This window comes from Heloderma suspectum, chromosome 7 (genome assembly GCF_057233095.1).
Source record: "Heloderma suspectum isolate Gila_16-S chromosome 7, 16-S_ref, whole genome shotgun sequence".
NCBI lineage: Eukaryota > Metazoa > Chordata > Lepidosauria > Squamata > Helodermatidae > Heloderma > Heloderma suspectum.
In genome coordinates, this window is record NC_139464.1 from 112,733,263 (window position 1) to 112,748,176 (window position 14,914).

Sequence of the window (14,914 nt, forward strand, 5' to 3'; positions counted from 1 at the left end):
CAATGAGGAAGAGTACATACCTGTTAAACTGAATAACAGCAAATGCAGAGCACATCCCGATATGTCTCTCCCTCTCCCTGCCTCTCTCCCTGCACTGTTCTGTATGGATATTCTCTTATCATTAGCAGAGACAAATGGAAAACTGGAAAAGCTTATACATAGGAACTCTGAGAGATCTTTCAAGTTGAAAGTGTATTTTTGACTGTTCCCAGATTTTTCTCTCCTGACCTGAGAGAATATATGTTCATGAAGTAGGTGCCAATGAAGGTTCTTATTTCAAGCTGCATTAGCCAAGCTGCATTGCCTCATTCACTGATGTTGCACAGCAAATGCGACACAGGATCTGGAATAAATTCATTTAGGCCCATCACCCAGAAGATTTCACAGTTTAGCCCTCAATCAGTGAAGCCATCTGGAGCTCACTAGTTGGCAAGGACCATTAAAGAATACCAAAGAAACTGGATATCATGATTCCCCAGGTATCAGCACATTCAGTGCCCACAGGTAACCAGGCTCTAATATTAGCCCACCTTTCTGTTTAACCAACATCAGTTAAAACCTATTTCAGTAGCTAGCATCCCTTTAAACCAGGGGGTAGGGAATGTGCAGTTCAGCCCCCCCCCCCCCCGCACACATGTCTGCTAGCGTAGTGCACCAGACATGGTGTGCTAATGGACTCAGACAGCACTGGAAAGAGGGGAAGCCAAGGAGGCTCTGTTGGCTGGATGGCGATCTTCCTGGACCAGCTTAGGCCCATGAGCCAGAGGTCCTCCATCCCTGCAGTAAACCAATGAGAGAGCTGGAATATGAACTGGGATTTGAGAAGAACCCACCTTTCAAGGGGGGACAAATATGGCGGAGTTGGAGGGCTTAGTTTTAAAGAAGAACAGATATAGTGGGCAGAACAGAAACCTGGTAGAGTGGAGAGAATCAGTGGAATTTGGTCACCTCTGAATGCAAACGCTATAAGAAAGGGCAAAGTGCGGGAGGTGTCGCTCTGTACATCAAAGAGGGCATAATATCAAGCAAATTAGAAATTTTGAAAGGGGGAGTCTCCTCTACAGAAACACTGCGGGTGACAATATCCACAGTAACGATACCCTAAACGACTGTGCCCTTGAATAGTTGATCATGATCAGAGGAAAGGCAATCCTGGACCTAATCCTAAATGATGCTGCCCAGGACCTAGTGAGTGTTATTGAACCGACTGGAAACAGCAAACACAGTGGGTTGTTGTGAATGAGCCAATGTGCTAGTCCCATGGCTTGATGGCTCCTGCTGCCAGCAGGAGTGGTTAAACAACCCAGGGATTCTTTGCCCCTGGGTTGTTTAATGTGACATCTGAACCCGGAATTCTTGCTTGTCTTTCCCCTGACAAGTCAGAGTTGGTACCTGAGAATAAGGTTGACAATCCAGGGTTAAAAAAAAGTTGGGTTGTCAACCAGGCTGTTGTATGTGCAGCATAAACCAAAGGTAACAACTATGTAAACATTATTCTAGGCAGCGACATAGTGCCAGAGTTACTGTTAGGTCAAACTTCCTTCATGTAATCACTCAATTGACCATTTTACCTCTTAAAGGGAACTGCTAAGAATTGGCAGGGAAAGAAAAATTCCTACTGCTCCAAGTCTAACCTGTGCAGATGCTTGGTAAGTGTATGTCTATTCAGATTTGATAACAACAACAGCTGCAAGGCAGAGACAGTCTAAGGCAAGATGCACTGATCATCACAATCATGAGAAATGCCTCCTTTCATCTCTATCTGGGCAGGAAACCACATTTCCTGTCTTTAGTGAAAGAGCATCGAAGTCCATTTTCTCAACCTTGAACTCCCCGGGGCTGATCATAATAACACAGTGAAGGTTATCAATCCTGCCAAAAGCATGTCATCCCACAAACAGCAACCCAAAGCCCATTCAAAATATATGGCCAATTACTCCAAAACAGCCTGGCTGTTACCTGGCTACCTATTGGGAAGTGTTGGATAAGCCAAATCCTTCCCTGATACGATCCATCTGAGAGTTGTTCGTTTTTTTCATCCACGAGAGTAAACATGGCCACTGAAGGGTCCAGCTTGACTTGAAGGCAGCATTCAGCTTTCCCACTCTCATTGTGTTTCCACAGTTGTTGGCACCTTGAGATTCCAAGATTTTAGATGTTTATCTAAAAGACCTTGTGCAGTTGCAGGCTCTCTGACAACAGCCCTTTGTCCGGAATGCCTGTCACTACTCTATCTCTGATATGCTCTTCCTTTTTGTCTCCAAATCACAGTTTTCTGCCATCTTACACAGATCACTTACAAAGGATTGCACTGACTTCCCAGGGTTTTGTACTCTGGTGGAAAACAGGCCTCCTAATAAACTACATGACACGTAGGAATTAAAAAGAAAACCCTGAAAGACTAAAAAGCCTAAGAAAATAGGAGGTCTTTGCCTGGCTCCAAAAAGAGTGCAATGTAAGCACCAGGTGAGCCTCTGTGGGCAGAGCATTACAGAGTCAGGGTGCCTTGTTTAAGTACAATCTTATGGTAATGAATTCCTTAAACCAATTAATAATAAGTAATTAATTATGTTAGTCACTGGATTTTCTATTTCTATTTTCTATTATTTCTAATATTTTCTATTTGCTGTAATGTAAAAGGAGAAAATGGTATTGTGAAAACTGGGGTAACTGATTCACAGTAAAGTAGGGTGGGGAACTTCCAGTTCGTGGGCCTAATCCAGCCCGCAGAAGTTCCCCATCAGGAGTCTTCTTGGATTCCTTCAGGGGGAGAGGCTTGGCCTCCAAGCTCTTGTTACATGCAAACCAGGCTTGTTTGTGTTCGTTTTAGTAGAAGATTTGGGCTTTAAAACCTTTTTTAGCCATTTAATTGGATGTTACTGGAACATTTGAGAAAATCTATTGATTCCCATCCTGAATCTTTGGGGTTTGTGATCAGGGCCCCACTGCTACCATCAAAGCTCCTTGCTACCAGCAGCAGCTGCAGCAGGGGCATGAGTGAGCCCTTTTTAGCCCTTGAGCCATTGGCAACTGCCTGCCCCCTGGGCCTGTTTGTATATTACATTTCTATACCACTGAATAGCCAAAGCTCTCTAGCCGGTTTACAAAGATTAAAACATTTTAAAATACAATATACAGATTTTAAAAGCCAATTCCATAAAAAACACATGAACAGAACAATATACAAGAACATATATCTAAAACCACTTCAACAAGCAACCTCAGAGCAGACAACCATAACCAGACGCCATTCTAGGATCAATTAAAACTTACCATATGCTGCCAAACGCCTGGGAGAAGAGAAAGGTCTTAACCTGGCACCGAAAAGATAACAATGTTGGTGCCGGACGGGTCTTGTTGGGAATCCATAATTTGGGGGCCACCACCAACAAGGCCCTCTCCCTTGTTGCCATCTTCCGAGCTTCTCTCAGAGTAGGCAGCCAGAAGACAGCCTTAGAAGCTGAGCATAGTGTATGAGTAGGTTCGTGTCGGGAGAGAGACTCTGTCAGGTATTGTAGTCCCAATCCGTGTAAGGCTTTATAGGTTAAAACCAGGACCTTGAACCAGGCTCAGAAACATACAGGCAGCCAATGCAGGCAGAATGTTTGTAATGGAATAAATGTTTTCCTTTTTTAACAAAATATTTTTTAAAAAACATCCGGACCTATTTCTACCTTCCTAAATCTTTGAAGTGGGGTGCAACATAATAAATAAATAAATAAATAAATCCAAGGCATGAAACTTGCCTGGTGCCCACACTGCAAACTTTCTGGTGCCAGGCTAAAATTTTCCTGTACTCCCAGGCTTTGGGAAAAAAATTCAGAGTCTTCTGAAATATTTTAATGTTTTTGTGTTTTATTCTATTCGTCCGTGCAACGTTGTTTACTATCCTAGTCCCTGCAATGTGATATTGTATTTTATGATGTGTTGCCACATCTATTAGTTTTATATTGTTAATTTTATTGTGATTTTACTTGTATTTCTATCATTATTGTAAAATGCCTAGAGAAATTTATTGTATGAAGCATTTAATAAACTTAATAATAAATACATAAATAAATGATCTCCAAATATGATAAGCCAGAAGCATTATTGGGGTTCAGATAATTCTGCTGCTCCAAAGTAGTAGTGTATGTTTATTAACCCTATTCAGTAATGCAGATTATTTATGCTTTAGATGGGTGAATCAAAGTCCAGTCCATCTAGTTTCTTCTCACAAAGTTCCACACGTACTTCCACAATACGAGGAAGGCATCTCACACAGACGAAATGGATTGCCTTACGTCTACTGGCTTTCCTGCAGGGAGGCTTAAACATTTTTACATCCATGCTCTGGATCAATGAGCGGAAACTGCCTGGGGGATACCCACTTTACGCCGTAGCTGCATCTAGTTTTGTTGATTTCATCCGTTTCTCAAGAGGGTGAAAATTATATGCACCATCTCAAAAGAAAACGGAGACCACCGAACAGTTCTCTGGAACAGAAATCAAGTGAGAAACGGCTTTTAATAAAGTGAAAAGGTTCAAGTATTGGGACTGGAAGAGGAAATGGATGAAGCGAGAGCATCAGAGCGCATGCGTGTAATAACGCCTGCAAGCCAGGTGTATACATGTATAAGGGCGGCACAGAATTTTTACAGGTGTTCACAGGTATAAAGGCTGCACAGAATTTTTACCTGAAAATATTTCCAGTGTGAATAGGCCTTTTGGAGGACACAAAATCTCCTTCCCACCGCCATTGTGCTTCCCCTCTCTGCTGCTCCTTTGTCACTTACTGTTCCCCACAGTGTGATCCCAGCCAATTGGGGATTGAATTGTGAACATGCGACATCACAACACCATGTAGCAAATAAGATCTAGCTATGTGGTGATGTCACTAGGGGCCAGTGAAGCTCTCTCATTGCCCTCACTCTGAATGGGAGAGGGGAAGAGAAAATGCAGCTTATTGTCGGGGGGCCAGGGTGGTGATCCCAGTTTGGCTGCGCAGTCCCACACACCATGGCCGAACGTTTTCATGCCCTTTCAAGCACCCCTGAAAAATCTCCAAAAGAGGGGACCTGCTTTTGGAGGACATGAAAAATTCACAGAACTCAGTCTGCTGTTCTGACTTAGGGCTAATATTTTCTGGCTTGTTTGGCAGTCAGTTGAGCATGTAGTGGGGGTTAGGGGGATTTTTTTTAAAAAATATGCTTATGAAAAATGGCTGTCTGACTTTTGACCCACTGGGATCTTAACCTTTCTTAGAGTCCTGGGCCCCATGGACTCTGCTGGAACCTATACATATATACTTACTGGATCCTTATAGATGTTTCTTAAATTTTAGGTCTGCATTTGCAGCTACCACCGTGCCTAGGCATCAGGTCTGCCTGGGCACGGTGCCCTCCAGACCCCCATAGCGTGCACACACACACACTTGGTTGGCCCCACCAGTGGGCTGCAGTGACTTCAGCCAGCACTTTACTTCTTTTAGTGCCAGGCTGAGTGCTGCTGCCTGTCCTCACCACCCGGACGCTGCGTGCCCTCCGGGTAAACTTACTAGGCTGGTCAGTGACAGGAGCAGGCAGCAGTACACAGCTAAAAAAAGAAGTCCTGGACAAAGCAGTTCCAGCAGCAGCCACTATCTTTGCACATGCATGCATTCACACAAACACACAAGCACCCACCCTTTCTCCCCTTCATTCAGCAATCTGTCTCTCTCTCACGCACCCACCCATTGTGGCTGCCCAGCCAACATGCCTCCCTCTGGGACCCCCCAGCTTCAGTCACCCCCGTCCCACTTGCCTACCTGCTTCCATCCTGCTCTGCTCCAGCCTTCAGCTCCTGCCTTCCTCCAATTCTCATCTCTCTCAGCCATATGCACAAGCTTGGAGTCCAAACCACATAGCTCCAAAGGGCTGCTCTAGGTGCCACACTCTGTGGCTGGGTTGTGTGTGCCTGTCTTCCCTTTTTCTGCCGTGGGAGTGCACCTGGCTCCCTGCAGACTGTCGTCATTTTGCGTTGGTGGTGGTTTTTTCCCCTCTCAGGTGCTCTTCCTTCTCCGTTTGTGGCAGCGTGGGATGCTGTAAAAAGGCGTGGGATGCTGTAAAAAGGGAGGGTGGGGCTGCGTGCAGCCCACGGCCATAGGCTGCCCATCTGTGATGGGTGAATTGTTCAGTGATCTCTCAGCGGTAGCATTCTAATCTAATCTAAACCAACTCGAAATCAAAACCATTTGCAAACCTGTTTAACTGTTGACACTGACCCATCAAGGAGCCTTAGGATTTGTAGCTTAATGAAGGGGCTGGGGAGTTTTGATACAGAATTCTCAACACCCTTTCAGCCCCCCTCTTTGAGGAAGCTATGACATTTAAACTGGTATAAAGCTAATATACATGCATTGTGTAGATACACCCTAAATACTGCTGGCCACCATTTTGACTTCCTTAGGAAGTGACCCTTGTCACTACTCAAATGAAAAATTGCTTTTAGTGGCTGTAATAGAATTCCCTCTTGTCCATACAATGAAAAGGAATCCTCCTGTTGGCCCTTAGGGATTTGGGTAGTTTATTATACTCCCTTGATCATTGATTTTTTTTTCTTTTTTAAGGTAAGCTTCAGTGTGTGTGTGTGTGTGTGTGTGTGTGTGTGTGTGTTTGTATGCCAAGTGACAAAGCTTGTAGAAGACCTATCAGACATATTTTGTGTTTTTAATATCCTTTTCCTGTTTGATATAAGGAAATCTTTTATTCAATCCATTGGGGCAATTACATTTCTTCCCCTGATGATTTTATGGCCTCACAAGATCAGTAAGGCTTTTCCTTCCCCTTTGTCTTACAGAGTGCTGCTGTATTTAAAAAATCGTATTCTTCATTTCAGTTAGTTCTGAAAATCCTCAGCATGTTATTTCTAATAGAGCAAAGGGAAGTCATATTGCTAGTTGCATGTTAGGGCATAACTTTTATTTACCTCTTTGTGTTATAGATCCCTCTGCAGCAATCATCAGCTAGTGAATAACTGTGCTCACAACTTTGGTCACTTATGTGCTCCGTGAAGGACATTCTAAGCCCAAATCTAACATAACAGCCTTGCACAAGTATCAGAGGTCTGAAGTGAGTTGGGATTAATTTGGTCTTGTTCTTGAAATGCTGCTGCAGAGAGATCTCTTGAGATGGCAGTTACTCTAATCCATAATACTGAACAAAATCTGTGCCTTTGTACACATGATTCCTCCCAACTGGCTCTATCCATTACATACATGCGCCAAAATGTTCCCACTCAGTGCAATTTCTGGCTTGGCCAACTCCTTTGGTTAGCTCTATCTGGGTACTTGGTGGAGTCGGGGAGGTGGTGAGCTGAAATAGTTAATTCCCTGATAGAGAGGGATATGAATTAAAGAGGCCAGTACAGTGGTGAACTTAATGTTCCTGGGAAAGAAGCCTCCTCAGCAGAGCCCTTAGTGACACTCGATATAGAATGCCAAGTTGTGGAACACTGTACCAGAAGGGGAAGACAGGTTGCATGAATGGGCAAACATGAACAGTGACCTGAAGGCAATAACAAATGGTCAAAGGCTACACTACAGTGGGTTTAAGGCATATGCTAACCAAAGTTGTCAACCAGAAAGTCAATCAGTTGATTCAGTTGTCAATCAGAAAGTCAAATACGGTATCTGATAAATTAGCATTCTGCCTATGAAAACCATAGAATCATAGAATAGTAGGGTTGGAAGGGGCCTATAAGACCATCAAGTCCAACCCCCTGCTCAGTGCAGGAATCCAAGTCAGAGCATCCCCGACAGATGGCTGTCCAGCCTCATCTTGAAGGCCTCCAGTCTGGGAGAGCCCACCACCTCCCCAGGTCATTGGCTCCATTGTCATATTGCTCTAACAGTCAGGAGGTTTCTCCTGATGTTCAGTCGGAATCTGTCTTCCTGTAACTTGAGCCCATTATTCCGTGACCTGCATTCTGGGATGATCAAGAAGAGATCCTGGCCTTCCTCTCTGTGACAACCTTTCAAGTACTTGAAGAGCGCTCTCATCTCTCCCCTCAGTCTTCTCTTCTCAAGGCTAAACATGCCCAGTTCTTTCAGTCTCTCTTCATAGGGCTTTGTTTCCAGTCCCGTGATCATCTTTGTTGCCCTCTTCTGGACCCTCTCCAGCTTGGCTGCATCTTTCTTAAGGTGCGGTACTCAGAACTGGACACAGTACTCCAGATGAGGCCTAACCAGTGCTGAGTAGAGGGGAACTAGTATTTCCCGGGATTTGGAAGCTCTGCTTCTATTAATGCAGCCCAAAATAGCATTGGCCTTTTTTGCAGCCACATCACATTGTTGGCTCATATTCCGCTTGTGATAGTCTATCAAGATCACTTTGAATTCTGTTTCTGTCTTCCAGGATATTAGCTATCCCACCCAATTTTGTGTCATCTGCTAATTTGATCAGCATTCCCTGCACCTCCTCCTTCAAGTCATTAATAAAAATATGGAAGAGCACTGGGCCCAGGACTGAGCCCTGCGGTACCCCGCTCGTTACCTCTCCCCAGTTTGAGAAGATCCCATTGATAAGCGCTCTTAGAGTCCGATTCTGTAGCCAACTGTGGATCCACCGGATCGTTGTTTCATCTAGCCCACTTTGAGCTAGTTTGCTCTCATGGGGCATTTTGTCGAAAGCTTTGCTGAAGTCAAGGTATATGATGTCCACAGCATTCCCACAGTCCACAAGGGAGGTGACCTGATCAAAAATTGAGATCAGATTTGTCTGGAAGGATTTGTTCTTGACAAATCCATGTTGGCTTCGAGTAATCACTGCACTGTTTTCAAGGTGCTTCCAGATGGATTGCTTTAGCATCTGCTCCAGAATTTTCCCAGGGATTGCTGTCAGACTGACTGGTCTGTAGTTCCCAGGTTCCTCCTTTTTACCCTTTTTGAAGATAGGGACAATATTAGCCCTCCAGTCATGTGGCACTTCACCCATCCTCCATGATCTCTCAAAGATAATAGACAGTGGTTTTGAGAGCTCTTCTGCCAGTTCCTTTATTACTCTAAGATGCATTTCATCTGGCCCTGGAGATTTGAACTCATTCAGTGTAATGAGGTGTTCCTGGACCATATGCCTATCGCTCTCAAGCTGCAATCCTGCCCCTTCAGCCTGTACTTCGCCTTTGCCAGGGGAGTCATAGACCCTCTTTTGGGGGAAGACCGAGCCAAAGTAGGAATTGAGCACTTCTGCCTTTTCTTTGTCATCTGTTATCATTTTGCCATCCTTATTTAATAGTTGAACCACCATTTGTTTCGTCGGTCTTTTACTATGCATGTATCTGAAGAAAGTATTTTTGTTGCTTTTAGCTTCCCTTGCTAACCTCAGCTCATTCTCAGCTTTAGCCTTCCTGACACCATCCCTGCAATTCTGTGCTACCTGCCTGTACTCTTCTTTTGTTACTTGTCCTTCCTTCCACTTCCTATCTGTGTGCTTTTTAGTTTTCAAGTCATCTCTAAGCTTTTTGTGAAGCCACATTGGCATTTTCTCTTGTCTTCCACCTTTTTTTCCTGTTGGAATTGTTTATGATTGTGCCTTGAGAATTTCCTTTTTAAAAAACCCATCTTGGACTCCTTTTCTCATTAGAGTCGCTTGCCATAGGACCTTACTTATGCGTTCTGAGTTTATTAAAATTGGCTTTCCTAAAATCCAGGGTACGCGTTTGGCTACACTCGGCTTTTGCTTCCTTTAGAACCAAGAGCTCAAGTATAACGTGGTCACTTTCCCCCAGAGTTCCCGTAACTGCTGCTTGATCCACTAAGTCATCTCTGTTGGTTAGGATCAAGTCAAGGACAGCTGATCCTCTAGTTCCTTCCTCTACTTTCTGTAGGAGGAAGTTATCCGCAACACAAGTCAGGAATTTCTTGAAGGGGCCATGTTTTGCAGAATTTGTCTCCCAAAAAATAGTATGTCCTACATAAGGGGTGCCCAACCTTTTCATCACTAAGGGTTGCATCCACTACTGCCAGGAGGAGCGGGTATAGCACGTGTATATGTGTGCATGCAGGATGGATGGCTTTGGGGTCACTGGGGAAGGGAGGAAGCTAAAGCCTCCTCTTTCCCTCAACGACCCTGATTGGAATTGCTGATTTCCCTCTGCTATTAGTGTCACTAAAGCAGCAACCACAGTCTGTGGGGGAAAGTAGGTGGGGCCCCTGCAGGCTTGGTAGGCCACACAGAGAGCAGCACAGGGTCACAGGAGACTCATGGGCTGCGGATTGTGCACCCTTGTTCTGCATGGATGATGCATAGGATATTGTCATGTGTGAAGCAGCCTTCACATGCCTTCCCTTCTGGAACCAGACTTGTACAATATTTGTTGCCTCAGTGCTCAGTCCCTTCATTGTCTTTTGGATTCACCAAACTGCACCTCATTTAAAGTAGTAAATGTGAGTAGCTTCTCTGACTTGCTGAAATGTGGATTTAGATTTTTGATACCATCACCCTCTGAGCACCAGGTGGGCATATACATCATGAAGGATGTCTGATTTTAAAAAAAATAGTAATATTACTTGCAACAAGTTTAAGATGAATTATCTAGTAGAAAACACATTTCATATTTTGAAGAGAACTGTGAATATTTGGAGGGTCTTGTTGACCAGCTTTTTATCCAGAAACATCTGCCTTGACATTTCACCCCCATTATTTTCTAGTTGTAATGAGGAAAGGCAATTATCATTTTCAATGCATGTTCTGTGCTTTCTAGGAAATGTAGCTGACTTTGGAGTTCAATGCATTGTGCACCGAAAAACAATTTTTCATATCAGTCAGAAAGCTATTTTAAAAAAGGAAAAAATAATTTCAGTCAATGGGAAAAACTTGATGTAACTAAAAATTCTACTTCTCAGTTCAGTGTTGTAATTCTAAGGTAACATAAAGGTATACATAAGAAATTTTTAAGGAAAAGATTCTAAGAAATGCAAACAAAAATCTTTTTATTTTTCCCACAACTTTTTTTCTAATCGGTCACATTCTAGAGAGCCATTAACTACATATATTAACCTTGTCATATTCTATGGTGTTTTTAGAGTTTCTGGAGGTGAGCTGTTTGACCGCATTGTCGAGAAAGGATTTTACACTGAGAAAGATGCAAGCACTCTGATTCGGCAGGTCTTGGATGCTGTGTACTATCTCCACAGAATGGGCATTGTTCACAGAGACCTCAAGGTAATGTAATTTACTAACGCAACCAATATACGTTAGACTGGCCTTCCAAAACCTGGTGCCCTCCAGATGTTTTAGACTACAGCTCCCATCATCCCTGTTCATTGACCATGCTGGTTGAGGCTGATTGGAGTCGGAGTCCCAAAAGTCTGGAGGAGAGGCTGCTCTAGCCACCATACCACATTGTTGTGACATACTCCTTAGTAACTGATTTTAGAAGGCTAAATATTGCAAAAGACATGGGGGCTGTCAGCAAAAACAGCAGGCCTGCGTTTAGTTCTCCCAGTTTCCCCGTCCTGTCTCAATAGAGTCATCCTGTGATGAGGTGTCATGTAGTTAGACCCCTCCATTATTGGCTGGCAGGAAAACGCATAGGGTTGGATCCAAAGTAAGTTAGTTCCACGAATCATGACTTCATTTGCCACATAGATTTCAGTGGGACCTAAAGTTCAACTAAATGGGTTTGGATCCATCCTTCTCCAGGCATGCTCACCTACTGCCAAGTCTATTTTATTGTTTGGTGTCAGGTGAAGATTTCCTTTCATTTGTGCAGACTTTTAGAGTCTTTTAGACCTATCAGTTTGTATTTGTTTTAATGCTGGAATGTTATCTGCTGTGCTTCACCTGTTCACATTGTTGTTTGGTTTTATTTTATCATGATTTACACTTTTATGTAAACCACTTTGGGAGCCAAGTTGGCTGCGGGGCAGGATAGCCGATGTATTGAATGACTGAATGAATGAACAAATCTTATGGGGATGAGGGGTAGAAATTGACATGGCCCAGTGTCATCCATGCTGTCAAATCCTATCTTGAGAGGCAAGTTTTTGTGGAAGGCTGTCCCTTCTCTGAGCAGTTGGTTTGTATATTAACAACAATATCTCTGTGACTGCAGATGCAGGCAACTGTACGGGCCTTACAGTATTTACCTGGATGTCCTTGGGAAAACATAACTGACCTTCAAATCTTTTCTTCCTCCATTGTGTCCTCCCTTGATTATTTACGACTTTAGTCATATGTGCAATAAAAGTGCCGTAAAAATTTGGGGCTCTGGTGTCATGGCAGGACTTTTACAAACTCCTTTTCCCATTTGGGCTGTTTGAGGACAGAAGGAGTTAAAGGAGAGGAAAAGCTGAGCTCTTAGTAGTTTTACTTGTCCTGTTTGTTAGAACGTCATTTCAATTCAGCTCAGGAATTAGTTGCTTAATACTATCTTTTGCTAACCCAGCCTTATCCTGAAATAATGTGATTTGCAGGAAATTGCCTATACGCATTATTCCTGACACAAAAGCTTTGAAGAGCAAACTCAAGTAATTCAGACAATGCTCTGGATAAGCTGTTAATACTTCTACACTTTGCACCAAGAGGAATTCCTTCACTATACTTTTTAAACAAGTTAATCTTATTAGCAACACATGCCAGGGAGAAATATGAAATGTGACTCAAAGGAGGGTATGGGAGGAGATTAATTTACAAATTACTTGGGAGTTTATATAAGGACACAGTAATGGAAATAGATACAATAAGGCTGAGGATTTTGCAGCTGCATTCCTCAGACACCTTTACTGAGGGTGTTCCAGAGACAGATTTGCAGCTGGGGAAATGAGACAACTTAGCTGTCGAGCTTTGGAATGACAAAGGGCTAAACCATCTTGACTAGGTAGTAAGGAAGCCAACAGGCATGAGCCAGTTGACACAGTGGAGAATGTAGTACTTAATAATTTAGCTGTCATGCCCCACTTGTGGGCTTCCTGGAAGCATCTCATTGGCCACTCTGGGAACTAAAGATGGCTGGATCCAGACAGACTCTTTTTATGTTCTTATGTTCATATATCACCACTGTCTTAAATAGATTCACTTAGATCTGGGTCTTCAATGTTTGATTGATTGATTGATTGATTGTATTTTTATCCTGCTCCTCAGCCCAAAAAGTCTCCTGGAGTGGCTTACAATCAATGAACAAAGAAGACAGCCCCTGCCCTCAGGCTTACAACCTAAACAAAGACTCGATACACAAGGAAAAGGCAATGGGGAGGGAAGAGGAAAAAAATTACGTAGACTGTCAGCAGGGCTGGTGGGATGGCCCTGGTGCCCCGGTCCCGCCTCTCATCTCCCAAAGGAGGGGTAACATCGCAGCCATGGACACCACTGTGCCCATGGACACCTCTCTTGGCACCCACCAGGCTCCCTGCCTTTATTGATTATCATTTCATTTGTTTAGACTTCTTAATTTTTTATTTTAGACTGGGAGACTGACATGCTGAAAAGTGAAACGCCACCCTCCGAAGCCGTTCTTTATTTCCAAGAATGCCTCTGGGCCCCACGTGGCATCCTTGGCCAAGTTACTTGTCTCTGAGCCTCATCAGTTTTCTTTCTGTGAAATGGGTGTTGTAGCAGAAAATTGTGGGCTTTTGTGTTTTGGAGTTCCCAAACCACTTAGGATCTTAGGCAAGTTACTTTTCTTTTAGCCTTCTGGAAAATGGGTGTTCTGTGACTGGTGACACCTACCGTGGTAGCCATTTTGTGAATGGGCAAGCCCATGTGAGAGCATCCACAACACTCTAAAAATTACAAATGTGCCCACCAACCCAAAAAGATTTGGGACCCCTTACTTAGATGATGCAAGGGAATCCGGTGTCAGGGTGGAAACTGAGCCGATAGAACCCCAGAGCAGTTCTGATTCTGAGGAGGATCAGCAATCCGTGGGAGAGGAGCCAGCTCATCCCTCACAGGCACAGCAGCTGGCAGAGATTCCTCCTGCCGGCATTCCTGAGATAGATAGTGACCCAGGTGGTGAGAGAGTGCAGGAGGGGGGCTTGCTAGATGCTCGACGCAGACGCAGGGAGCGATGAGCGATGGAGGAAAGGAGGCGTAGCGCTCGTTTGGCACGCAAGCAACGGTCGCGTCCCGAGGACCCAAGGGAAAGAGGGAGGATCTCTCCCTAGCCCATAAGTTCAGGGTCTTCCCGTGATTCTCCTTCAAACGGGGACCAACTGCCTTACCTGGAGCATAGGCTACCTTGCTGTTCATTGCTTAGTCGCTGGTGATAAGCATCTGAACAAGTCATTAAGTTGTAAAAGGATTAAAGCCTTGAAAAGAATCCTTTTGTCTGTGTCTTGAGTTGGCTATTGGAGTGTACTGAAAGAGGCCGCCAGGGCGCTCCTGACACCCGGGGCACACCTTGACAAACCACTCCCTCCTCACCACCAAGAGAGCCAATCTGGGACAGCTGTGAACAGCAGCACTTGAGCGTGACATCAGGGTTCACCACTTGCTTCTTGGCCAGCCTGATCATGGAGATGTGCTGCTGGTGCAGAAAGGAGAAGTGGTACCCAGAGAGGCAGGGAAGCCAGAGGAGACAGGTGGGGAGGAGGAGGAAGGAGAGCAAGAGTTGCTGGGAGGCTAAAGCTAGAAAATGGAGAAAAGATGCAGGGACGGAGAGGTGGCAGGCAATGAAGGAGACTGGCAAAAGCACAGGCAAGACAGGTGCAGGGGGAAGAACAGCCACAAGCAGGCCAACCCCTGGTGGGGGCTCACCCCAGAGAAGCACAGAAGAGGCTACCAGCCTGAATAGAAGGGAGACTGGTGATATGGTAGCGCTCTTCAAGGACTTGGAAGGTTTTCGCAGAGAGGAAGGCCAGGATCTGTTCTCGATCATCCCAGAGTGGAGGACACAGAAGAATGGGCTCAAGGTACAGGAAGCCAGATAACGGCTGAATATCAAGAAAAACGTTCTG

The 14,914-nt window shown here is 44.4% G+C and overlaps 1 protein-coding gene across 2 annotated transcripts in view; it reads left to right on the forward strand.

Moving 5' to 3' along the window:
* CAMK1D (calcium/calmodulin dependent protein kinase ID) overlaps window positions 1–14,914 on the forward strand; it is a 300,742-nt gene that overhangs the window by 230,985 nt on the left and 54,843 nt on the right. For both annotated transcript variants that reach the window (XM_084811563.1, XM_084811564.1), the window contains exon 4: window positions 11,042–11,180. In XM_084811563.1, coding sequence (XP_084667689.1) covers window positions 11,042–11,180 — 139 coding nt within the window. The remainder of the gene's footprint in view (window positions 1–11,041; window positions 11,181–14,914) is intronic.